The sequence below is a fragment of the Thalassophryne amazonica genome, chromosome 11 (genome assembly GCF_902500255.1).
Source record: "Thalassophryne amazonica chromosome 11, fThaAma1.1, whole genome shotgun sequence".
In the NCBI taxonomy this organism is placed as follows: Eukaryota; Metazoa; Chordata; class Actinopteri; order Batrachoidiformes; family Batrachoididae; genus Thalassophryne; species Thalassophryne amazonica.
Genome location: NC_047113.1, coordinates 20,131,395 through 20,158,580, shown reverse-complemented (window position 1 = coordinate 20,158,580; position 27,186 = coordinate 20,131,395). Strand labels below are relative to the sequence as shown.

The 27,186-nt window shown below is 41.4% G+C and overlaps 1 protein-coding gene across 1 annotated transcript in view; it reads left to right on the top strand.

Moving 5' to 3' along the window:
- Nucleotides 1-27,186, top strand: part of ccdc88b (coiled-coil domain containing 88B) — a 194,701-nt gene that overhangs the window by 136,032 nt on the left and 31,483 nt on the right. The window contains 3 exon segments of the mRNA XM_034181407.1: nucleotides 8,488-8,674; nucleotides 13,259-13,404; nucleotides 14,300-14,407. Coding sequence (XP_034037298.1) covers nucleotides 8,488-8,674; nucleotides 13,259-13,404; nucleotides 14,300-14,407 — 441 coding nt within the window.

Genomic DNA, 27,186 nt, shown 5'->3' with positions numbered 1-27,186 from the left:
ACAAATGACGTCATAGCACGCGTGCGGCCCAAGAACTGTCCGCAGAGGAAAAGATAAAAAGGTGAGAAGTGTGTGTTGTCCCAATATGGATATTCTGGATGATTTTCTCATGGATAGTATGACAATGAACAGTAGCCAAAGCAGCGAGCTTGATGAGGACACACTACCGAATTTGGAGAGCAGCGCGTGCCAGCCGACAAGACAAAGTCCGCTCGGAATTAATAACTTCAAAACGAATCGCCGCTTTAAATAAAATGACGCCTCTTACAAACGGTGCAATACAGACAATAAACTACAATCGACTAAAACATTTTTTCCTCCCAAAATGAGACGTGTTGCATTCTTTATGAACCTGACCTGCAGCGCAGCTGCAAGAGCTCAGGTCATAGGTATGGAAAGACATTCATGCCAATAATAATGTCTGAAAGGAAATGCTTTTGACAAAAACTAACAGATTTTATTTCTGTTTATGTCCAGAGATCAAGGATCCACCATGTAGAGTTTATTATGTCCAGAGTTTAAGGATAAGACATAAGAAGAAGAATAAAACATAACAAAATAAAAACTACTCATAAGAAAGAGAATAAAATAAAAATAGGTTTTAAGTCTTGACTTAAAAATGTCCACGGACTCCGACTGCCTCACTGAGGGCCACGTACTGGCTAACCCAGAATGAGATTGCCCACTCAACAAACTTCCCCAGCCTTCTGGACATGATGAAGGGACTTGGGCTGTTGTACCTGGCTTTTCCCCTTTGGGTACCCCTAGAATGGTTAATTTTTAGCTTAAATTCTCAAAAGCTGCCCCCCTTTCGCTACCCCCCCCCCCCCCCCCCCGGTCACTTCGCTCCCTCGAAATTACCACTACATTAAAATTTTATCCAAGCTAGAACGCTGTTATCTGTATATAATATTTTTTTTTCTTTGAAACGAAAACGTCCCTTCATGGACAGCGACATGACGTCTCCTAATCGGGCAAAATATTGATGAAGTACCCGTATGTTAATGCATTTTCAATGGAGATCCGCGACTGGACACACTCAGAAAAATGCTCGCAAAATACGTGTTAAAAAATGTCATTTTGACCTGGATATTGAGCCAGTAAAATTAAATTACATTAAATTATGTCAGGAAAGTATTAAACTTACTCTGACACACAAACATTCCCAAATATTAGTGTTGAAAGTTACACGGATCTGCGCTGTTCAAGCTGCTGTGCTGAGGTGTCCTGCAGTTGCTGTTCAACGCAGCTCCTAAAACCATTAAAATACATTTATATACATATAATATTTTTACACAATTATCCTTTATTGACCAAGTTTAATTCATGAAGTCAGTTGTGTGGGTACACATCTCTATGTGTGGGTGTGACTGTGAGCGGCACAGCGCGGGTCATTATAATCTCATTATTTTAAGGTGCAAATTTGAAAAAAATCCCGAGTCTTGTCGAACAATTTTAATCACTAATGACAAGTATTTTAACTAGACATTGGTCTAGCAGTGGAAAATATCAACATAACATATAGACATAAGTGAAGAGTTAGTGGTCCGTGTCATCGGGCGACACAGGTACGGCAGGAAACATACAGCTGTTTATCATCCAAATATCACGGACAAAGTGACAAGAAGAACCAAAACCACTTACTTATGGAAGGAAATATTGTCTCCCTTAGTAGAGAAGCTTGAATCTTCAACTGGACTGGGTTGCTTGACGCGAGGACGTTTCACTTCAAATCGCAGAAGCTTCCTCAGCTAAAATTCTTGGTCTGGTGGTCTGACTTCTGTCTTGACTCTTGTAGAGAAGAATAATCAAGAAGTCACAAAAGCTGGAGTTTTAAACCTAATCAGACCCATACTACCGAGAGGCAGACTGCTAATGGCTAGTGACTAAACAATAGCTCTAATTAGCACCTATTGTGCTGTAGTTAGTATCCTCCTAATGACAGGGCAGCTGTCCCTCCTAATGATGGGATAGACCCTCTCATGATGGCTCCCTTGACGACTCTGCTGATGACGTGAATGACTCATTACCATGAACAAAAGACTGAAACTGCTTTAACCTGAGTACCCCATTGTAAACAGGGGATAAAGCGTGTCTCAGACCCCCTCCCCGGTTAAGGCTGGGTTTCAAACGTTTCACAAAGAATGCCTCCTTGACCCCTCTCTCAAACCATTTCTTCTCTCTGGCTAATATTTTGACTTCCTTGTCCTCAAACGTGTGGTTAGTGTCTTTAAGGTGGAGATGAACTGCAGACTGGGGTCCACTGGTGCCCTCTCTGCGGTGCTGGTATAGCCTTTTGTGTAAAAGTTGCTTCGTCTCACCTATGTAGTGTTCGTTACAGTTTTCCTGACATCTGATAGAATACACTACATTGCACCATGTGGAGAACACACAAGATTTTGTGAACAAGATCAAGGACCTGCAGCTGGAGGCAGATGAAACAATCGTGTCATTTGATGTGACTTCGTTGTTCACCTGCATCCCCACCGCTGAGGCCGTCTCAGCTGTGAGGCAGAGACTGCTGGAGGATGTGTCTCTACTTGAAAGGACCAAACTCACACCAGACCACATCTGCCAACTCTTGGAGATCTGTCTTAACACCACGTATTTCCTGTTTAGGGGGAATTACTACAGGCAGATTCATGGTTGTGCGATGGGGTCTCCGGTATCCCCCATTGTGGCCAATCTGTACATGGAGCGAGTGGAGAAGACAGCCTTGACGTCTTTCACGGGCATCTCTCCCAGTCACTGGTTCAGATATGTTGATGACACATGGGTTAAAATCAAGCAACAGGAAGTTGAGGACTTTACAGAACACATCAACTCGGTGGACGCCAATATCAAGTTCACACGTGAGGATGCCAGAAACAACCATTTAACCTTCTTGGACTGTGATGTTACAATTGGAGAGAACAGGCAGCTCCACACAGGGGTTTACAGAAAACCAACTCACACTGACCAATATCTGCTCTTTGGCTCAAACCACCCCCTTGAACACAAGCTCGGGGTGATCAGGACGCTTCAACACAGAGCCCCAGAGAACAAAGAGACCAGATAGACAGGAGACGGAGACAAGAAGAGGAGTGTCTCTCCCTTATTTAGCAGGAGTAGGGGAAAAACTACAGAGGATCTTCAGACAGCACAAAATCCCAGTTTACTTTAAACCAGTTAACACCTTGAGACAGAAATGAGTTCACCCTAAGGACAGGATCCCTAGTTACAAACAGAGCAATGTAGTGTATTCTATCAGATGTCAGGAAAACTGTAACGAACACTACATAGGTGAGACGAAGCAACCTTTACACAAAAGGCTATACGAGCACCGCAGAGAGGGCACCTGTGGACCCCAGTCTGCAGTTCATCTCCACCTTAAAGACACTAACCACACGTTTGAGGAAAAGGAATTCAAAATATTAGCCAGAGAGAAGAAATGGTTTGAGAGAGGGGTCAAGGAGGCATTCTTTGTGAAACGTTTGAAACCCAGCCTTAACCGGGGAGGGGGTCTGAGACACGCTTTATCCCCTGTTTATCCCCTGTCATTAGGAGGGTGCTAACTAGAGCACAATAGGTGCTAATTAGAGCTATTGTTTAGTCACTAGCCAATAGCAGTCTGCCTCTCGGTAGGAGGGGTCTGGTTAGGTTTAAAACTCCAGCTTTTGTGACTTCTTGATTATTCTTCTCTACAAGAGTCAAGACAGAAGTCAGACCACCAGAGCAAGAATTTTAGCTGAGGAAGCTTCTGCGATTTGAAGCGAAACGTCCTCACGTCAAGCAACCCAGTCCAGTCGAAGATTCAAGCTTCTCTACTATGGAAACCACCTGGACAACTGAGAGCCTACACAAAAACATTGTCTCCCTTGTTCCTCCGTTTGTGGCTTTGCCAACATGCGCAGCTTTCCGGCATATTCCACCTGTTTCTTGAACTTCTATGCACGCAAATTAGTAACTTGCCCGGAATTAAAATGGCGATCACGCCTCCTTACTGACAGTATTTACTTAATGGTTTTCATTATGCTGTTGTTCTTATTTTGAAAGTTCAATAAGTGGACTGATATGTTAAACATGGTGCGAATTAACTGAACAAGTAGCAGATTTTTTTTTGTTTTGTATATTGTTCTGCAAGCCACTTTTAATTACAAATCCATCCACACATGCCTGAGTTTTCATTATCCTTCATTTGTTTGGCATTTTTTGTTGAAAATTTAGCAGGTGAACACTGGGTGTGTTTAAAACAATATTGTGGGTGCTCTTAATTCATAATGTGAAGTAAAACAGAGCATGCCATATAAAAGAAACAGTTTATTTTTGCTTAATAAACTGTACTATGTGGTCAAGACTATTTATTTTTAGTTTCTTTGGTCTGTATTAGCATATTTGATATTGGAGTAATCCAGAAGTAATTGAAAGTAATCAAATTACATTACTTTAATATTATGGTACTTGGATTACGTTACTGATTACATTTTTCAACAGGTAACTAGTAACTGTATCGGAATGCATTTTTAAAGTAACCCTCCCAACCCTGTATGTATATATACGAGGGCTGTCAATAAAGTAAGGGTCCTTTTTATTTTTTTCAAAAACTATATGGATTTCATTCATATGTTTTTACGTCAGACATGCTTGAACCCTTGTGCGCATGCGTGAGTTTTTCCACGCCTGTCGGTGACGTCATTCGCCTGTGAGCACTCCTTGTGGGAGGAGTCGTCCAGCCCCTCGTCGGAATTCCTTTGTCTGAGAAGTTGCTGAGAGACTGGCGCGTTGTTTGATCAAAATTTTTCTAAACCTGTGAGACACATCGAAGTGGACACGGTTCGAAAAATTAAGCTGGTTTTCAGTGAAACTTTTAACGGCTGATGAGAGATTTTGAGGTGATTCTGTCGCTTTAAGGACTTTTCACGGTGCGAGACGTCGCTCAGCGCTCTCAGCCGCCGTCGTCAGCCTGTTCAAGCTGAAAACCTCCACATTTCAGGCTCTATTGATCCAGGACGTCGTGAGAGAACAGAGAAGTTTCAGAAGAAGTCGGTTTCAGCATTTTATCCGGATATTCCACTGTTAAAGGAGATTTTTTTAATGAAAGACGTGTGGATTGATCCGCGCGTCGGGACGCAGCCGACGCGGTGCGGCGGCACAGGAAAAACACCTCCGTGTTGATAACCATTTGTAAAATCCAGGCGGCTTTTGATGGCTTTCAGTGGAGTGAGTATATGAGAAATTGTTTAACAGGCAGGACATGTTCCAACTTGTCTTTAAGGCTTTCAACAGAGGTGTTTTTCCCGTGGCGGAGCGTCGCGGCGGCTCACGCATGCGCACGAGGGTTCAAGCATGTCTGACGTAAAAACATATGAATGACATCCATATAGTTTTTGAAAAAAATAAAAAGGACCGTTACTTTATTGACAGCCCTCGTATATATATATATATATATATATATATATATATATATATATATATATATATATATACTATTTCTACCTCATTTCTTATGTCTTGTACTGTTACAAGTATTATTATTATTGTTTATCCTTGCAAAAGCTGTTCGATGACATTTTCCTCTACTTGCACCCACCTTGTGTGTTTTCTTAAGAGCTGATGTAACGTGAATTTCTCCTCTGTGAGATCAATAAAGTTTATCTGTCTATCTACAGTGGTGGGCACGCTTCCGATAATCTGATAACAGATAATTATCGAAGATAATATTTTCATTATCAGATTATCTTTTTAGATAAATTTAAAAACCATCATCAGACTAATTATCTGCTGATGAATTACCATCCGATAACATACTAAACTAAGATGAACAGTAAAAAACATTTTTAAAACTGTTAAAGCTCTTGAGACCCCCCTGTTAAAAGTTTCCTAATAAGCATGTTGTTCTACCCTCTGCAATTAGTTTTTGTGGAAGTGACGACAAGAGAATAAGGCTCCTGATTGGATAGAATTTTAATCAGTACCACCACCCAAAGGTTTGGCAGACTAATTACAACACATTTATACGGTTCGATGTGGATGGATTTTTTTTTTAAACGACGTAGTGTGGATGAAGTTTTTTCCCCAAACTGAAAGGGTAAGATATTCGGTTTTACAAATACCCGACAACGTGTGTACATGGTCTTATGTCTGTGAAAGGCACTATATAAATAAATTTACTTACTTACTAATATTGAGTGCACGTTTTACAACATCATAAAAGTTTTAAAACATGCAATTGCGATGACACTTCCAGGGCTCCGTAAAAATGCCTGTTTTTACAAATAAAAATGGAATATTTTACAAAAGCACATTTATCTTTAAACCAACACACGACACACATCACATTAATGTGTTGGTTTACATAATGGATTACTGAACCAATCACTGTTTAGCACTTTTACCCAGAATGCTTTGCAGTCTGTGTTTGTTACAAAACCTCAGAATTAGTGCCTTATTCAACATTAAAAGATATATGTTATATTTTCACTTTGTACAAATGACAGAATTGACATTAATGGAGTTATTCTATCAGTATTTTCAAAAAACCATAAGTTAGTATGACTTTATTTTTCAAGACCTCTGCCTGACCGGAGTGTTGAAATTGATAGAGAGCTGGCCTTATGACTGCTCTTGGTGTGCCTCTGTGGTGGGAGCTCTGTTGTAAATGAGAGCTTCCAGCAGGGGTACAATGTTGTAAGAAAAATGATTATGATTAGTAAACAGTTGATTTCGTGGGTCCTCTCAGGATTTGTCTGTGCTGCTTTCTGCAGGGGGCAGCATGGTCAAACATTTTTGCTTGTTTCTTAGGTCTTTTACGGCTTTTGATGCTTTCAAAAGCGATCGTGTTAAAAGTCAATTTCAGCTCTTTACTAACTGCAAATGTCTCATAGACAACACCGGAATTTATCGGTTATCGATTATCTGTAACTTCCAATACATTTTTGGGTGGTTTATCGGTTTATCTTTATCAAAGATAACTTTTCAGTTATCTTATTATCTGTTATCAAAGTTAATTTTTTGGTTATCTGTGCCCACCACCGTCTGTCTGTCTGTCTATCTATCTATCTATCTATCTATCTATCTATCTATCTATCTATCTATCTATCTATCTATCTATCTATCTATCTATCTATCTATCTATCTATCTATCTATCTATCTATCTATCTATCTATCTATCTATCTATCTATCTATCTATCTATCTATCATCTATCTATCATCTATCTATCTATCTATCTATCTATCTATCTATCTATCTATCTATCTATCTATCTATCTATCTAATCTAATCTAATCTAATCTAATCTAATCTAATCTAATGCAAATAACATGCATTTGTCGTGCGGTATGCATTTTCTGAGTCCTTCCGTCCATGCCGTTGCCCGCAATGACAGATATTCGCCCTCTTCTATCTCGGGTGAATATCTGACATTGCGGGTAGCGTCAACGTAAATATACGCTACTGGCCTAGCAACGCCTCGGTAAAGTGATAACAATGTGCAATATCCACTGCCACTGAAATATCCACAGTTTGTACATTCACTCCAAAAGCATGTTATTGTATTATTAACAAATATTGCACTCATTTCAAGTGGTGCATGTGACCTGGCTATTTGGTTCCAGTGGCATTCAAAGCTGTAACAGCAGTTGGGTAGAAACAGTTTTTCAATCTATTTGTACTTGCTTTAATGGCCCTGTACCGTCTGCCTGATGGCAGTAGCTCAGAGAGTGAAATGTGTGAAATGACTGGTTACCTAGGGAGACCCAAATGAGGAATATCAATTGCCTTGTAAGGGAATATCTACTATGACATTTTGGCCATGGGACACCTTTCTCTGGGCATGATCCAGCGCGCAGGTGTGTCCGTGTTAAGGACCCCAATGGCTGGAGAAGGCCACGGACACGCCCATGCATCACCTGGCTGTAGCAGATAGATGGTTAATTTAGAGATGTGGGGATGGACCATTTGTCTGTCTGGGTGGTTGCCATGCAGGAGGACCCATAGCAGTACTGTAGTGTGGTGGATTTGGCGATGCTTTCCCAAAGCTGACCTATTTCATAAACAATGACTAATCTTTTCAGCACTCAGACATGCTGTGCTTTAATTCTGCTAAACCTCAAATAACAAGTTTCATTCCAAAACCATTTGAAAACATCCACCACAGTTTATTCCTGGATATCACCAATTTACTTTCAGTCCCACTGTGAACATTAAGAGCATAATATTACTACAAAATGAGACAAAGATGATGGCTTAGCTTTTATACCTTTTATTACGATGCTGCACTTTTATGAACAATGGCCTAAGACCCTCACTGACTGACTCCTAATATGCTCCACTGTGTGTTATACCAGCATTTTTTTTGTTTTCTGCAGTGATTCATGCTTTATCTACTATGAGGTACCATATCATGTAATAATGACCTTTTGTTGGAGAGCAGTGAACAGTGAGACCAAGCACTTCACAAGTGCTTTGCTGAAAGTGGTGTGTAAAACTCTTGTGTTGGTATCGCAGGCTGCAGGTCCAGCAGAAGGAGTGGTTGGTGTCTGAGGCAGAGTTGTTGGCACAGGGGTCTGTGCTCAGGGGGGAGCTGAGCACCTCTCAGCTGGAGAGGACTCGACTAGAGGGGGAGCTCAGCACCCTGAAGGAAAAAAACCAGAGCCTGGACCTTAGCAACGCCCGCCTCACCAGCCAGTACCAGGTAACGGCTGGACACATGCACACACATGCACGCACGCACAGCTGTTCACTGCAGGTTTTAGACACTGTTTAAGTATCTGTGTTGAAGCAGGAACCAGATCATCAAAGCTGATATCAAAGCTTGACATCAAGCCAATTTTCGTTTAACATCTGAGCAAGATGATATACGAGTCTAAACAGTATATGAATACCAAGTGGCTAATAAAGAATAGACACAGCATTTGCCCTAAAAACGTCTTTCATCAGATAAGCTCTGAACATTGAATTATTTATTTTTTTATAGAAGTTTCCGCATTTTGAGAGATGAAACAGATGGAAATTGACTTTGCAAAAAAGGTTCATAGAGTCACCCGGCAGATGTTTCATCCAGCTATTCATGAAGTTCTTTAATCACCTGCTGGTGTAAAAACTGGTGTGGAGGACATTTGCAGGAGGTCTCTACAGGAAATCTTTACACACTTTTACAGACAGTTTTATTTAAGCAGGTTAGAGGATAAATACACAAACATTATCAAGTTACTGAATATATCTTGGACTTTATTTACATTAATTATTCAGAGATACAAATAGTATAGTATGGTGCTGTTTGGTAAACCTGTCTGGAGTAGGCCATTATCAAAAACTCAGTGGCCGTGCAAGAAGGATTCTAGTGAGAGAGAGATCACCGTGACACCTCTTTCAGAGTTAGAGGCTTTGGTGGCTGTGATTGGTGAAACTGTAAGTGGTGCAATTTTTGTCTGTTGCATCATCTTCTTTGTCCGTCGATATGTGTCCCGGTGACAGAGTGGCATCCTGTCCAGGGTGTACCCCGCCTCACGCCCTGTGACTGCTGTGATAGGCTCTAGCACCCCCGTTAACCTTGATTGCAGTCAGCAGGTATAGAAAATGAACAAATTAATGTATGTATCAGGTTGATGAGCTGTTACAGGGTTTGTCTTCGTGATATGTTCTTTTAGTTTGGGGAGGTACGAGATTATTGCATCCACTCATCTACATTTATTGTCAAACCCTGTGCTGTTATGAGCTCAAGGAATATTATTGACCAGAGCTCTTTGCAAACTTCTGTTGTACCTGCATTAATTCTAAATGTCCACCAGGTGGAGATATTGCTCCATTTCAAGAACCTTGGGACACAATAACCAGCCTGTTGCTTATAGTAGTAGATACTATAATAAAATCATTAACCTCTTTCCACAACATTTTGTCATGCCCAGCCCCAGCTCAGGGGCTAGGTCTTCATTCATTGCCTTATTTCCTCTTTGATTCTCTGGTTTTACCTTTCATTAGTTTGTACTTTACATGTTAGTCTGTTTGATTCTGTTTATTGCTTTGCTTTGTTTACTATTTAGTCACTGGTTTCATTCGTTATCTTATTATTTAGTTGAAGTCATTCAGTTATTCATTGCTTTTCTTTATGTTACACTTTCGTCACGGTTCTTTCTTTGGTTTTCTTTTAGTCTGTAGTTGGTTATTGTTTGTTCAGTCTTGGCCCTCTAAGTCTAGTTCTGGGTATCACATATATTATGCTTTAGTTACAGGTTTTGGTTATTATTCACCTTCAGTGTTTCTTTTCATATAATGTTCCATTTGTTATTTATTGCATTTTCTGTTTATCAGTTATCTTTTATTTATTGCATTATTCTGCAATCACTGGATTTGTTTATTCTCTGTTTATCATCTATTTTGTGTTGAATTTTGTGGTTACTGGTTTTGTTTCATGTCAGTTATTTTCTGCTCAGTTTATAATCTGTATCAGTCCCTGTTCTAGTTTCGATAATAATCATAGATCTTCACATTTCCCGCTATTTGGATTAATCACATTATTTCCTAGTTTTGTTTCCCCTTTTGTTTTGCTCACGCATTATTGCTTGTCTGGAACATGTCACATTATACACTGTTAGTTTTATGCCACTTACTTTACTTGCTTTGCACTGTTGGTTTTCCAGCCACTTAGTTATCCTGCCCCAGTTCACTTTGCTTTTGCCTCACTGCACTCTCTTGCACTTACCTTTGTCTTCCCTGGTCACGCCTCCTTCCAGCACCTTCTGCACACCTGCTCCTCATTTCTCCTCTAATTACACCACCAGTTATTTAAGCCCTCACAGTCTCACTACTCAATACCAGATTGTTGATTTCATATCACTCTCCAGCCATAGTTCCAAGTACTCCTTTGCCATGTTTTTGCATGCCGGATTTTTGACCTTGCTTTGACCTTGAGTTTGCCTTTGTCTCTGATTGCCTCCTCGCTGTGTATTTTGACCTGTGCCTGTCTGTTGAACCACGCCTCAGCCTTTCGCCTGTCTGTTACCGTTTCCTCACTGCTGGATCACCTGTGTACCGACTCCCTGCTTGCCTTGATGATTAAACCTTTTACTTCATCCCTGGTGAGAACTCGCATTTGTGTCCACCTGTTATGAGCCACACTGTCACCATGCTTGACACATTTAATGTTTTTGGAAAATGGTAAACTATAAATTCTTTACTTCAAAGGTCTTAAATATGACAGTTATGTTTGGAAAATTTTACACTGATCACCATAACATTGTGACCACTGACAGCTAAGAGTGATGAACATTAATTATGTCATTACAATAGCAGCTGTCAGTGGATGGGATATACTTAGCAGCAAATTCTAATTTTGCCCTCAAAGATGATTTGTTGGAAGTTGGAAAAATGGGGATGCATAAAGATTTGAGTGAATTTGACAAATTGCGATGGGTAAATGACTGGGCCAGAGCATCTCCAAAACTTGTGGGATGTTCTCAGTCTGCAGTGCTCAGTACCTACCAAAAGTACCAAGAAAAGAATACTGATGAATCAGAAATAGGGTTATGAGGGATGTGCTGGACAAACAAGTTCAGTCCATGGAGGCCCTACCCCACACCTTACAAGACTTAAAGGATCTACTGCTGATGTCTTGGGGCCAGATGTGACAGAACACCTTCACAGGTCTAGTGAAGTCCATGCCTTGATGGGTTAGGACTGTTTGGGTAACAAAAGTGGGGTCTACACAGTATCAGGAAGGTGGCCACAATGTTATGCCTGATTGGTGTATTTTCTAATGTTTAAGTCTTTGCTGTTATTTTTAAATGTGGAAATAAGGGAAAACTCTGGTGACCACTAAAGTGTGATTCAAATATACGAGGGCTGTCAATAAAGTTACGGTCCTTTTTATTTTTTTCAAAAACTATATGGATTTCATTCATATGTTTTTACGTCAGACATGCTTGAACCCTCGTGCGCATGCGTGAGTTTTTCCACGCCTGTCGGTGACGTCATTCGCCTGTGAGCACTCCTTGTGGGAGGAGTCGTCCAGCCCCTCGTCGGAATTCCTTTGTCTGAGAATTTACTGAGAGACTGGCGCGTTGTTTGATCAAAATTTTTTCTAAACCTGTGAGACACATCGAAGTGGACACGGTTCGAAAAATTAAGCTGGTTTTCAGTGAAAATTTTAACGGCTGATGAGAGATTTTGAGGTGATTCTGTCGCTTTAAGGACTTTTTATGGTGCGAGACGTCGCTCAGCGCTCTCAGGCAGCGTCATCAGCCTGTTCAAGCTGAAAACCTCCACATTTCAGGCTCTATTGATCCAGGACGTCGTGAGAGAACAGAGAAGTTTCAGAAGAAGTCGGTTTCAGCATTTTATCCGGATATTCCACTGTTAAAGGAGATTTTTTTAATGAAAGACGTGCGGACGGGTCCGCGCGTCGGGACGCAGCCGCCGCGACGCTCCGCCACAGGAAAAACACCTCTGTTGAAAGCCTTAAGGACAAGTTGGAACATGTCCTGCCTGTTAAACAATTTCTCATATACTCACTCCACTGAAAGCCATCAAAAGCCGCCTGGATTTTACAAATGGTTATCAACACGAAGGTGTTTTTCCTGTGCCGCCGCACCGCGTCGGCTGCGTCCCGACGCGCGGATCCGTCCGCACGTCTTTCATTAAAAAAATCTCCTTTAACAGTGGAATATCCGGATAAAATGCTGAAACCGACTTCTTCTGAAACTTCTCTGTTCTCTCACGACGTCCTGGATCAATAGAGCCTGAAATGTGGAGGTTTTCAGCTTGAACAGGCTGATGACGCTGCCTGAGAGCGCAGCGCGACGTCTCGCACCGTGAAAAGTCCTTAAAGCGACAGAATCACCTCAAAATATCTCATCAGCTGTTAAAATTTTCACTGAAAACCAGCTTAATTTTTCGAACCGTGTCCACTTCGATGTGTCTCACAGGTTTAGAAAAAATTTTGATCAAACAACGCACCAGTCTCTCAGCAACTTCTCAGACAAAGGAATTCCGACGAGGGGCTGGACGACTCCTCCCACAAGGAGTGCTCACAGGCGAATGACGTCACCGACAGGCGTGGAAAAACTCACGCATGCGCACGAGGGTTCAAGCATGTCTGACGTAAAAACATATGAATGAAATCCATATAGTTTTTGAAAAAAATAAAAAGGACCGTTACTTTATTGACAGCCCTCGTATATTCGTATTTGTAACATCTTGCAGACTAAATAGCTCATGAAGAACATCTAATGCGATCTAGAGCCATTTATGTTTTGCTTTGTCTTTGTGTGTGTGTGGGTAGCTGTTGACCCAGCTGAAAGGGAACATGGAGGAGGAGAACCGACATTTAGCAGAGCAAAACCAGAGTCTGCTGAAGGAGAACCGGGCTTTATTGGAGCAGAGCCTAGAGCGCCGTGACCAGCACTACACACAGCAGAGGGAGTACCAGTCAGTACACACACGCGCACACACTGCATGTGATGCACTCTTAGGCACACATTAAAACTGTGTAGGTGGCAACACTGACTGCATTCATACCCCATATTTAAAAGCATTTATGCTGGGATTTGAGCTTGTGAGACAACAATTTCACAGTCCAGCAGCACTCAGCAGCCATCCTTTTAACATACTGACACACTGCTCGCACATCACTGCAGAACGAACAGTGAGCGTGCACTTTGAGTCATGTGAGCCAAACCACTCATAAATGATAGCTTTAAAAAACAATTCTGATGCTTTGTGACATTTCTTAAAGAGCAACCGTGTTGAAAATTTCCCTTAAATCACTGATGAATGATAAATTCTTCCAAAAAAGGAAGAAGCAGCGAAAAAGAAGAATTCTAGTTAATTTGTGCTCCATTATCACACATCTCCACTCAGCAGTCTCACTCAGACCAGTTTGAATTTTGTCCAACACATTTTAAGATCTCAGGTCGTGCACGAGACAGTTTAGGTGGTTTGATTAACAAGTAAACCGTTGCAAACATCATGCAGTGATGCACATTCTCTCCAATGTGAGGAGCACTTACGATTCATCACAAAATGTCATCAAAGGTGCTTCCTCAACCTCCAAATGCTTACATTTCCAGCCATCTGATTCACATCATCCAATACTCACTGTTGTTTCTGATCTGCTGCTGGAAGCTCGATCTGATTCATGTGGCACAGCAGACTGAACGCCTGTCATGAATATATACAAAGGAGCTGAATAGCAAACTGTCAGCCACTTTACACGCTCACTTCTGCAATGATTCTGTCTGCTCCCACTAATGACAAATATGTAAACTGTAACGAGCAGGCTTGTCACTCAGTTTTTCCTTCATCCTGTGTGCGTTTCCTTTAGAGAGAAGCTGAGTGAGCTCCGCCGGGAGAAGCAGAAGTTGGTGGAGAAGATTATGGATCAGTACCGAGTCCTTGAGCCCAGCGTGCAGCCTCTAACCAGCAAGGCTAAGTACGGTACCTTTGCAAATATACATCTATCTGAAGCAGACACCAGTTTATTAGGTACACAGACCTGCACTAGTGAGACCAGTGGATTGTTCTGCTGTTTTTGTGTGGGGGATTTGACTCTTTGGTCATTTCCACTTCATAAAGATACGTGAAGTATCAGTCACGCAGTGGTGTCCACTGCTGAATCATCGTGACATCAAAACCTGAACATTATAAGTGTCACAACAACTGTAGTTACAGTTGTATCACATCAGACTTGCATATTATGTAGATATACCTAATCAAATGACCACTTGGTGCATTTGCCATCTGAATTGCAATCCAGCTGGGTATTAAATCTGCCTAATCCAGATTAAAATTTGGATTTAATTGAAAGTAATTTAAAATCTTGCTGACAGTGGTATTTAAATAGTGCTGAGACAGACTCGTCACCTTGTGTGATCAAAAAAAAAAAGATTTTCACAAAACTTGGTATTAATATTACTTGGGTTAGTGTCTCCAGGTGATTTTGGAACAAGTTGGTCAAAGGTCAAGCAAAACATAATCCAAAAACACCTTTACCATAATATCTAAGCAATCGACACCAAACTTGGTATGGTCACTGGGGCCCTTAGGTTGAAAGCGTACGTGCATGAACATGCACACAAACACACACACTCACACACGGTCAACCTTAAAAATTAGATCACAACCCGCTTACTGGAGCCCTTATTTTCACAGTTCACATGATACTCAGGTCAGGTAGCAAACATCACACTTTATTTACTACGTAGTAGCGGCTGACTAGGCACTGACTGCACTTTAATTAGAATCCCAGCGGGCCAGTGCATGCTGCATGTGTGTTAAGGCGTGCCTTTTTTTAACTTTAACTCACAGCGTGCTGTGTGTGTGTGTGTGTGTGTGTGTGTGTATATATACTCAACAAAATTATAAACGCAACACTATTGGTTTTGCTCCAATTTTGTATGAGATGAACTCAAAGATCTAAAACTTTTTCCACATACACAATATCACCATTTCCCTCAAATATTGTTCACAAACCAGTCTAAATCTGTGATAGTGAGCACGTCTCCTTTGCTGAGATAATCCATCCCACCTCACAGGTGTGCCATACGAAGATGCTGATTAGACACCATGATTAGTGCACAGGTGTGCCTTAGACTGTCCACAATAAAAGGCCACTCTGAAAGGTGCAGTTTTATCACACAGCACAATGCCACAGATGTCGCAAGATTTGAGGGAGTGTGCAATTGGCATGCTGACAGCAGGAATGTCAACCAGAGCTGTTGCTCGTGTATTGAATGTTCATTTCTCTACCATAAGCTGTCTCAAAAGGCATTTCAGACAATTTGGCAGTACATCCAATCAGCCTCACAACCGCAGACCACGTGTAACCACACCAGCCCAGGACCTCCACATCCAGCATGTTCACCTCCAAGATCGTCTGAGACCAGCCACTCGGACAGCTGCTGAAACAATCGGTTTGCATAACCAAAGAATTTCTGCTCAAACTGTCAGAAACCGTCTCAGGGAAGCTCATCTGCATGCTCGTCGTCCTCATCGGGGTCTCGACCTGACTCCAGTTTGTCGTCGTAACTGACTTGAGTGGGCAAATGCTCACATTCGCTGGCGTTTGGCACGTTGGAGAGGTGTTCTCTTCACGGATGATGCAACGGAGATGTGTTGCACTGCATGAGGCAAATGGTGGTCACACCAGATACTGACTGGTATCCCCCCCCCCCATCAAACAAAACTGCACCTTTCAGAGTGGCATTTTATTGTGGACAGTCTAAGGCACACCTGTGCACTAATCATGGTGTCTAATCAGCATCTTGGTATGGCACACCTGTGAGGTGGGATGGATTTTCTCAGCAAAGGAGAAGTGCTCACTATCACAGATTTAGACTGGTTTGTGAACAATATTTGAGGGAAATGGTGATATTGTGTATGTGGAAAAAGTTTTAGATCTTTGAGTTCATCTCATACAAAATGGGAGCAAAACCAAAAGTGCTGCGTTTATATTTTTGTTGAGTGTATATATATATATATATACACACACACACAGTGAGGAAAATAAGTATTTGAACACCCTACGGTTTTGCAAGTTCTCCCACTTAGAAATCATGGCAGGGTCTGAAATTTTCATCTTAGGTGCATGTCCACTGTGAGAGACATAATCTAAAAAAAAAAAAATCCGGAAATCACAATGAATGATTTTTTTTTAATTTTTTTTTTTATATAATTTATTTGTATCTTACTGCTGCAAATAAGTATTTCAACACCTGTGAAAATCAATGTTAATATTTGGTACAGTAGCCTTTGTTTGCAATTACAGAGATCAAACGTTTCCTGTAGTTTTTCACCAGGTAAGTGGAATTGATTCCAAAAAGCTCTATTCTGGTCTCATCTGACCACATGACCTTCTCCCATGCCTCCTCTGGATCATCCAGATGGTCACTGGTCAACTTCAAACGGGTCTGGACATGTTCTGGCTTAAGCAGGGGGACCTTGCTGCCCTGCAGGATTTAACCATGACAGCATCATGTGGTACTAATGTAATCTTTGTTACTGTGGTCCCAGCTCGCGTCAGGTCATTGACCAGGTCCTCCTGTGTAGTTCTGAGCTTTCTCAGAATCATCCTTACCCCACAAAGTGAGCTCTTGCATGGAATCCCAGACCGAGGGAGACTGACAGTCATCTTGTGTTTCTTCCACTAATAAATAAATCATAACAGTTGTTGTCTTCTACCAAGCTGCTTGTCTGTTGGCCTGTAGTCCATCCCAGCCTTGTGCAGGTCTACAGTTTTGTCCCTGGTGTCCTTAGACAGCTCTTTGGTCTTGGCTATGGTGGACAGGTTGATTGACTGTGTGAACATGTGTCTTTTATACAGGTAACAAGTTCAAACAGGTGCAATTAATACAGGTGAAGAGTGCAGAATAAGAGGGCTTCTTAAAGAAAAATTAACGGGTCTGTGTGATCCAGAATTCTTGCTGGTTGGTAGGGGATCAAATACTTGTTTGCAGCAGTAACATACAAATAAATTATTAAAAAAAATCATACATTGAGTTCCAGATATATATATATATATATATATATATATTTTTTTTTTTTTTTTTTTTTTTTTGATTATGTCTCTCACAGTGGACATGCACCTAAGATGAAAATTTCAGACCCCTCCATGATTTCTAAGTGCAAGAACTTGCAAAAATCGCAGGGTGTTCAAATACTTATTTTCCTCACTGTATATATGTACAGTCTAGGTTGTACCCCCACCTCATGCCTTATGACTGCTGGGATAGCTTCAGCTCCCCGTGACCCTTGACTGGAGTTAAGCAGGTGTAGAAAATGGATGAAAAACTAAAATTTGCCTGTCTGGCTTGTTTATTTTTATTCCTTAGAGTAAGGATAGCAAATAAACAATTCAAAATTAACAAAAACACTTTTGATATTTCAACAGTGTTAAGTGACCACTACAGCCATGCTTTTTTTCAAGTCAATCAATCAATCAATTTTTTTATATAGCGCCAAATCACAACAAACAGTTGCCCCAAGGCGCTTTATATTGTAAGGCAAGGCCATACAATAATTATGTAAAACCCCAACGGTCAAAACGACCCCCTGTGAGCAAGCACTTGGCTACAGTGGGAAGGAAAAACTCCCTTTTAACAGGAAGAAACCTCCAGCAGAACCAGGCTCAGGGAGGGGCAGTCTTCTGCTGGGACTGGTTGGGGCTGAGGGAGAGAACCAGGAAAAAGACATGCTGTGGAGGGGAGCAGAGATCGATCACTAATGATTAAATGCAGAGTGGTGCATACAGAGCAAAAAGAGAAAGAAACAGTGCATCATGGGAACCCCCCAGCAGTCTACGTCTATAGCAGCATAACTAAGGGATGGTTCAGGGTCACCTGATCCAGTCCTAACTATAAGCTTTAGCAAAAAGGAAAGTTTTAAGCCTAATCTTAAAAGTAGATAGGGTGTCTGTCTTCCTGATCTGAATTGGGAGCTGGTTCCACAGGAGAGGAGCCTGAAAGCTGAAGGCTCTGCCTCCCATTCTACTCTTACAAACCCTAGGAACTACAAGTAAGCCTGCAGTCTGAGAGCGAAGCACTCTATTGGGGTGATATGGTACTACGAGGTCCCTAAGATAAGATGGGACCTGATTATTCAAAACCTTATAAGTAAGAAGAAGAATTTTAAATTCTATTCTAGAATTAACAGGAAGCCAATGAAGAGAGGCCAATATGGGTGAGATATGCTCTCTCCTTCTAGTCCCCGTCAGTACTCTAGCTGCAGCATTTTGAATTAACTGAAGGCTTTTTAGGGAACTTTTAGGACAACCTGATAATAATGAATTACAATAGTCCAGCCTAGAGGAAATAAATGCATGAATTAGTTTTTTCAGCATCACTCTGAGACAAGACCTTTCTGATTTTAGAGATATTGCGTAAATGCAAAAAAGCAGTCCTACATATTTGTTTAATATGCGCTTTGAATGACATATCCTGATCAAAAATGACTCCAAGATTTCTCACAGTATTACTAGAGGTCAGGGTAATGCCATCCAGAGTAAGGATCTGGTTAGACACCATGTTTCTAAGTTTTGTGGGGCCAAGTACAATAACTTCAGTTTTATCTGAGTTTAAAAGCAGGAAATTAGAGGTCATCCATGTCTTTATGTCTGTAAGACAATCCTGCAGTTTAGCTAATTGGTGTGTGTCCTCTGGCTTCATGGATAGATAAAGCTGGGTATCATCTGCGTAACAATGAAAATTTAAGCAATACCGTCTAATAATACTGCCTAAGGGAAGCATATATAAAGTGAATAAAATTGGTCCTAGCACAGAACCTTGTGGAACTCCATAATTAACTTTAGTCTGTGAAGAAGATTCCCCATTTACATGAACAAATTGTAATCTATTAGACAAATATGATTCAAACCACCGCATCGCAGTGCCTTTAATACCTATGGCATGCTCTAATCTCTGTAATAAAATTTTATGGTCAACAGTATCAAAAGCAGCACTGAGGTCTAACAGAACAAGCACAGAGATGAGTCCACTGTCCGAGGCCATAAGAAGATCATTTGTAACCTTCACCAATGCTGTTTCTGTACTATGATGAATTCTAAAACCTGACTGAAACTCTTCAAATAGACCATTCCTCTGCAGATGATCAGTTAGCTGTTTTACAACTACCCTTTCAAGAATTTTTGAGAGAAAAGGAAGGTTGGAGATTGGCCTATAATTAGCTAAGATAGCTGGATCAAGTGATGGCTTTTTAAGTAATGGTTTAATTACTGCCACCTTAAAAGCCTGTGGTACATAGCCAACTAACAAAGATAGATTGATCATATTTAAGATCGAAGCATTAAATAATGGTAGGGCTTCCTTGAGCAGCCTGGTAGGAATGGGGTCTAATAAACATGTTGATGGTTTGGATGAAGTAACTAATGAAAATAACTCAGACAGAACAATCGGAGAGAAAGAGTCTAACCAAATACCGGCATCACTGAAAGCAACCAAAGATAACGATACGTCTTTGGGATGGTTATGAGTAATTTTTTCTCTAATAGTTAAAATTTTGTTAGCAAAGAAAGTCATGAAGTCATTACTAGTTAAAGTTAATGGAATACTCAGCTCAATAGAGCTCTGACTCTTTGTCAGCCTGGCTACAGTGCTGAAAAGAAACCTGGGGTTGTTCTTATTTTCTTCAATTAGTGATGAGTAGAAAGATGTCCTAGCTTTACGGAGGGCTTTTTTATAGAGCAACAGACTCTTTTTCCAGGCTAAGTGAAGATCTTCTAAATTAGTGAGACGCCATTTCCTCTCCAACTTACGGGTTATCTGCTTTAAGCTACGAGTTTGTGAGTTATACCACGGAGTCAGACACTTCTGATTTAAAGCTCTCTTTTTCAGAGGAGCTACAGCATCCAAAGTTGTCTTCAATGAGGATGTAAAACTATTGACGAGATACTCTATCTCCCTTACAGAGTTTAGGTAGCTACTCTGCACTGTGTTGTTATATGGCATTAGAGAACATAAAGAAGGAATCATATCCTTAAACCTAGTTACAGCGCTTTCTGAAAGACTTCTAGTGTAATGAAACTTATTCCCTACTGCTGGGTAGTCCATCAGAGTAAATGTAATGTTATTAAGAAATGATCAGACAGAAGGGAGTTTTCAGGGAATACTGTTAAGTCTTCTATTTCCATACCATAAGTCAGAACAAGATCTAAGATATGATTAAAGTGGTGGGTGGACTCATTTACTTTTTGAGCAAAGCCAATAGAGTCTAATAATAGATTAAATGCAGTGTTGAGGCTGTCATTCTCAGCATCTGTGTGGATGTTAAAATCGCCCACTATAATTATCTTATCTGAGCTAAGCACTAAGTCAGACAAAAGGTCTGAAAATTCACAGAGAAACTCACAGTAACGACCAGGTGGACGATAGATAATAACAAATAAAACTGGTTTTTGGGACTTCCAATTTGGATGGACAAGACTAAGAGACAAGCTTTCAAATGAATTAAAGCTCTGTCTGGGTTTTTGATTAATTAATAAGCTGGAATGGAAGATTGCTGCTAATCCTCCGCCCCGGCCCGTGCTACGAGCATTCTGACAGTTAGTGTGACTCGGGGGTGTTGACTCATTTAAACTAACATATTCATCCTGCTGTAACCAGGTTTCTGTTAGGCAGAATAAATCAATATGTTGATCAATTATTACATCATTTACCAACAGGGACTTAGAAGAGAGAGACCTAATGTTTAATAGACCACATTTAACTGTTTTAGTCTGTGGTGCAGTTGAAGGTGCTATATTATTTTTTCTTTTTGAATTTTTATGCTTAAATAGATTTTTGCTGGTTATTGGTAGTCTGGGAGCAGGCACCGTCTCTACGGGGATGGGGTAATGAGGGGATGGCAGGGGGAGAGAAGCTGCAGAGAGGTGTGTAAGACTACAACTCTGCTTCCTGGTCCCAACCCTGGATAGTCACGGTTTGGAGGATTTAAGAAAATTGGCCAGATTTCTAGAAATGAGAGCTGCTCCATCCAAAGTGGGATGGATGCCGTCTCTCCTAACAAGACCAGGTTTTCCCCAGAAGCTTTGCCAATTATCTATGAAGCCCACCTCATTTTTGGACACCACTCAGACAGCCAGCAATTCAAGGAGAACATGCGGCTAAACATGTCACTCCCGGTCTGATTGGGGAGGGGCCCAGAGAAAACTACAGAGTCCGACATTGTTTTTGCAAAGTTACACACCGATTTAATGTTAATTTTAGTGACCTCCGATTGGCGTAACCGGGTGTCATTACTGCCGACGTGAATTACAATCTTACCAAATTTACGCTTAGCCTTAGCCAGCAGTTTCAAATTTCCTTCAATGTCGCCTGCTCTGGCCCCCGGAAGACAATTGACTATGGTTGCTGGTGTCGCTAACTTCACATTTCTCAAAACAGAGTCGCCAATAACCAGAGTTTGATCCTCGGCGGGTGTGTCGTCGAGTGGGGAAAAACGGTTAGAAATGTGAACGGGTTGGCGGTGTACACGGGGCTTCTGTTTAGGGCTACGCTTCCTCCTCACAGTCACCCAGTCAGCCTGCTTTCCCGGCTGCTCGGGATCTGCCAGGGGGTAACTAACGGCGGCTAAGCTACCTTGGTCCGCACCGACTACAGGGGCCTGGCTAACTGTAGAATTTTCCACGGTGCGGAGCCGAGTCTCCAATTCGCCCAGCCTGGCCTCCAAAGCTACGAATAAGCTACACTTATTACAAGTACCGTTACTGCTAAAGGAGGCCGAGGAATAACTAAACATTTCACACCCAGAGCAGAAAAGTGCGGGAGAGACAGGAGAAGCCGCCATGCTAAATCGGCTAAGAGCTAGTAGCTACGCTAAGCTAGCGGATTCCTAAAAACACGCAAAGTGAATAATGTGTAAATAATTTAGAGGTGATTCAGCAGAAGGAGTGCTTTAGTTAAGGCCCGTAAAGATTACACTGGGAAACAAATCGTAATCTAGATAACTAGATCAATCTAACTGCGCAGATTAAACAGCTAACAGATACAGAAAAACACCGCTGTGCTCCGGAACAGGAAGTGATACAATACCGCAGTGAGAGCCAACCACCAGAAGTGTTCCATTCGTATAATCTGTCAGTTTCTTGAATCTGATGATGGTCAACTTTTTGTGCAGCAGCAACCACAGCCTCCAAAATGCTGCTCAAAGAGGTGTATTGTTTTCCTTCACTGTCAAAATCACATTTCAGAAGGGCCCACAAATTCCCAGTAGGGTTGTAGTCAGGTGAGTAAGGGGGCCATGGCATTATTGTGTCATCTGTGATCCCTTTGCTGGCTAGCCAAGAAGTGGACTAGTTGGTGCAGTGACTGGCATAAAAAACATGGCCTTGAGTTACTATGTACATTGCTGTGTTCATCTTTCCGTCAGTCTTGATTAGTATCCCAGTTTCTGCCACTGACAAACATCCCCATAGCATGATGCTGCTGCCACCACCATGCTTTACTGTAGGGATGGTGCCTGATTTCTTCAGAAGATGAACTCTGGCATTCATGCCAAAGAGTTCAATCGTTGTCTCATCAGACCAGAGAATTTTGTTTCTCATGGGCTGATGTCCTTCAAGTGCCTTTTGGCAAACTCCAGGTGGGCTGCCATGTGCCTTTTACTAAGGAGGGGCTTCCGTCTGGTCACTCTACCATACAGGCCTGATTGGTGGATTGTTACAGAGATGGTTGTCCCCCTGGAAGGTTCTTTTTTTCCACAGAGGAATACTGGAGCTCTGACAGAGTGACCATCAGGTTCTTGGTCACCTCCCTGACTAAGGGTCTTCTTCTCCAGTTATTCAGTTTAGGGCTCCTTCACACATAGTACAAATATGGTCAAATTGCGCATGAAGCAGGAATTGCATGCAATACTTGTAAAAATTGTAGCTGCCTCTACAACTATTTGCGCACACCAGCAGCTGAAGGACAAAGTGTGCCCTGTGAGAGCCCATTCAATCCCTCTCGCAGCAGGTGTCAGCCAAATTCCAAGTGATATACGTGAACATCTAACACCGCTCACTTGGCACTTCGAAAATGTGTGGCCATTCGTGCTATAGTACAGTCCCAATTCCAATGAAGTTGGGACTTTGTATGAAATGTAAACAAAAACAGAATACAATGGTTTGCAAATCCTCTTCAACCTATATTCAATTGAATACACCACAAAGATAAGATATTTAATGATCAAACTGAAACTTTGTTTTTTTGCAAATATTTGTTCATTTTGAAATGGATGCCTGCAACACATTTCAAAAACGTTGGGACAGGGGCAACAAAAGACTGGGAAAGTTGATGAATGCTCAAAGAACACCTAATTGGAAACAGGTGAGTGTCATGATTGGATATAAAAGGAGCATCCCCAAAAAGCTCAGCCATTCACAAGCAAAGATTGGGTGAGTATCATCACTTTGTGAACAACTGCATCAAAAAATAGTCCAACAGTTTAAGAACAATGTTTCTCAACATTCAGTTGTAAGGAATTTAGGGATTGCATCATCTACAGTCCATAATATAATCAGAAGATTCAGAGAATCTGGAGAACTTTCTACACGTAAGCAGCAAGGCCGAAAACCAACATTGAATGCCCGTGACCTTCGATCCCTCAGGTGGCGCTGCATTAAAAAAAGACATCATTGTGTAAAGGATCTTACCACGTGGGCTCAGGAACACTTAAGAACTACTGTCAGTTAATACAGTCCGTCGCTACATCTACAAGTGTAAGTTAAAACTCTACCATGCAAAGTGAAAGCCATACATCAACAACATTCAGAAATGCCGCTGCCTTCTCTGGGCCAGAGCTTTTGACATGGACAGAAGTAAAGTGGAAAAGTGTGCTGTGGTCTGAGTCCACATTTCAAATTGTTTTTGGAAATCATGGATGTCGTGTCCTCTGGACAAAAGAGGAAAAAGACCATCCAGATTGTTACCAGTGCAAAGTTCAAAAGCCAGCATCTGTAATGATATGGGGGTGTGTTAGTACCCATGGCATGGGCAACTTACACATCTGTGATGGCACCATCAATGCTGAAAGGTACATCCAGGTTTTGAAGCAACACATGCTGCCATCCAAGCAACGTCTTTTTCAGGGACGTCCCTGCTTATTTCAGCAAGACAATGCCAAGCCACATTCTGCACGTGTTACAACAATGTGGCTTCGTAGTAAAAGAGTGCGGATACTAGACTGGCCTGCCTGCAGTCCAGACCTGTCGCCCATTGAAAGTGTGTGGGCCATTATGAAGCGCAAAATCCGACAACGAAGACCCCAGACTGTTGAACAACTGAAGTCGTACATCAAGCAAGAATGGGAAAGAATTCTACCTACAAAGCTTCAACAATCAGTGTCCTCAGTTCCCAAATGCTTATTGAGTGTTAGAAGGAAAGGTGATGTAACACAGTGGTAAACATACCACTGTCCCAGCTTTTTTGAAACGTGTTGCAGGCATCCATTTCAAAATGAGCAAATATTTGCACAAAAACAAAGTTTATCAGTTTGAACATTAAATATCTTGTCTTTGTGTTGTATTCAATTGAATATAGGTTGAAGAGGATTTGCAAATCATTGTATTCTGTTTTTATTTACATTTTACATAATGTCCCAACTTCATTGGAATTGGGGTTGTATGAAAATAGTCAGCAGACAATCACTTTTGAGCTGGAAGTGAGATTTGTCTACGTGCCCCCACGAGTGCAAAAAGCACACACGTGATGTATGTGTCTCGCATGTGTTGCGACCCTGCTCTCTTCAACACATATGGGATACAGGGCACACTTGCATAAAATGCTTATGTATGTACAGATCTGATCATATGGGGGCCGGACAGTGAGGTCTGAGTGCACACAGCATGGGGAGGGGCCTGTCATCTGATCACAGCATGCTGACAGCTGGATGACAGCTCAGTGCATACATTACAAACACAGAGACCATCGCCAGGACAGGTATGGGTGATTCTTTAACTACGGGCACTATGGGCCTTGTAAATGTAATTTCCACCACACCATTGCCTTACAATATAAAGTGCCTTGGGGCAACTGTTTGTTGTGATTTGGCGCTATATACATGTGCTCTGTCACTGTTTATCTCCATAGAAACTACCCCAACAATCTTTCATACAAACTGTTTAGGGACATTAGAGTGTTGTGGTGGAAATTACGGCAATAGTGTGGGACAACTACATTTTGTTTAAAAAAAAATCACAACAGTTGTATAAAATTGAATACCCCAATTATGTTTTGATTATTTTACTGATATTTTATTCTGAGATATTTTAAAACATTAGAAAAAACGTTTCTTTACCATTAATTATTATCATTGAAGATCAAAAGTCTGGGTCTGGGACAAGCACAAAACGGAAATATTTGCATATAATGATGCTGAAAAAAGGTGAAAAAGTCATCATAGACTACTAGAACAAATTTCTTAACACACTTTCATTGTAAAGATAACTATAAAAGTGTGAAATTTCCCCTTTTTTTGTTTTTCATACAATATGATCAAAGGACATAATAAGTGCCCGTAGTCTAAGAATCACCCGTATACTGTATAAATAATTACGACAATACGTACATACGGAATTACATAACAAATAACGAAAATGAGTGACCACATAACACAGAGTGACACGTTGGTGTGGGTGCTGAAGGGACAGGGGGCATGTGCGCCCACAGCTGCTGCTGTTGTGATCTGTTCTCCTGGATGTCCCAGCTGGAGAACACGTACCATGTTTTGAAGGACATGAACTTATAACATTCCTCCGTGGGGTACGTGTCTCTGCATGCTGTCCTCACGTGGAAATACAGTGGGGCCAAAAAGTATTTAGTCAGTCCCTGATTGTGCAAGTTCTCCTACTTACAAAGATGAGAGACATCTGTAATTTTCATCATAGGTACACTTCAACTGTGAGAGACAAAATGAGGAAAAAAAAAAATCTGGGAAATCACATTGCAGGATTTTTAAAGAATTTATTTGTAAATTATGGTGGAAAATAAGTATTTGGTCACCCATAAACAAGCAAGATTTCTGGCTCTCACAGACCTGTAACAACTTCTTTAAGAAGCTCTTCTGTCCTCCAATTGTTACCTGTATTAATGGCACCTGTTGGAACTTATCTGTAAAAAAAAAAAAAATGCCTATCCACAGCCTCAAACAGTCAGACTCCAAACTCAACCATGGCCAAGACCAAAGAGCTGTCGAAGGACACCAGGAAGAAAATTGTAGATGTGCATCAGGCTGGGAAGAGTGAGTCTACAATAGTCAAGCAGGTTGGTGTGAATAAATCAACTGTGGGAGCAATTGTAAGAAAATGGAAGACATACAAGACCATTGATAACCTCCTTCGATCTGGCTCTCCACGCAAGATGTCATCCCGTCGGGTCAAAATGATCATGAGAACGGTGAGCAAAAATCCCAGAACTACACGGAGGGACCTGATGAATGACCTGCAGAGAGCTGGGACCAAAGTAACAAAGGCTACACACTTCGCACAGAGTGACTCAAATTCTGCAGTGCCAGGCGTGTCCCCCTGCTTAAGCCAGTACATGTCCAGGCCTGTCTGAAGTTTGCCAGAAAGCATATGAATGATCCAGAAGAGGATTGGGAGAATGTTGAGGGAGTTGAAAGTCCATGTTGCCCAGCAACAGGCCCAAAACATCACTGCTGTAGAGGAGATCTGCATGGTGGAATGGGCCAAAATACCAGCTACATTGTGTGCAAACCTGGTGA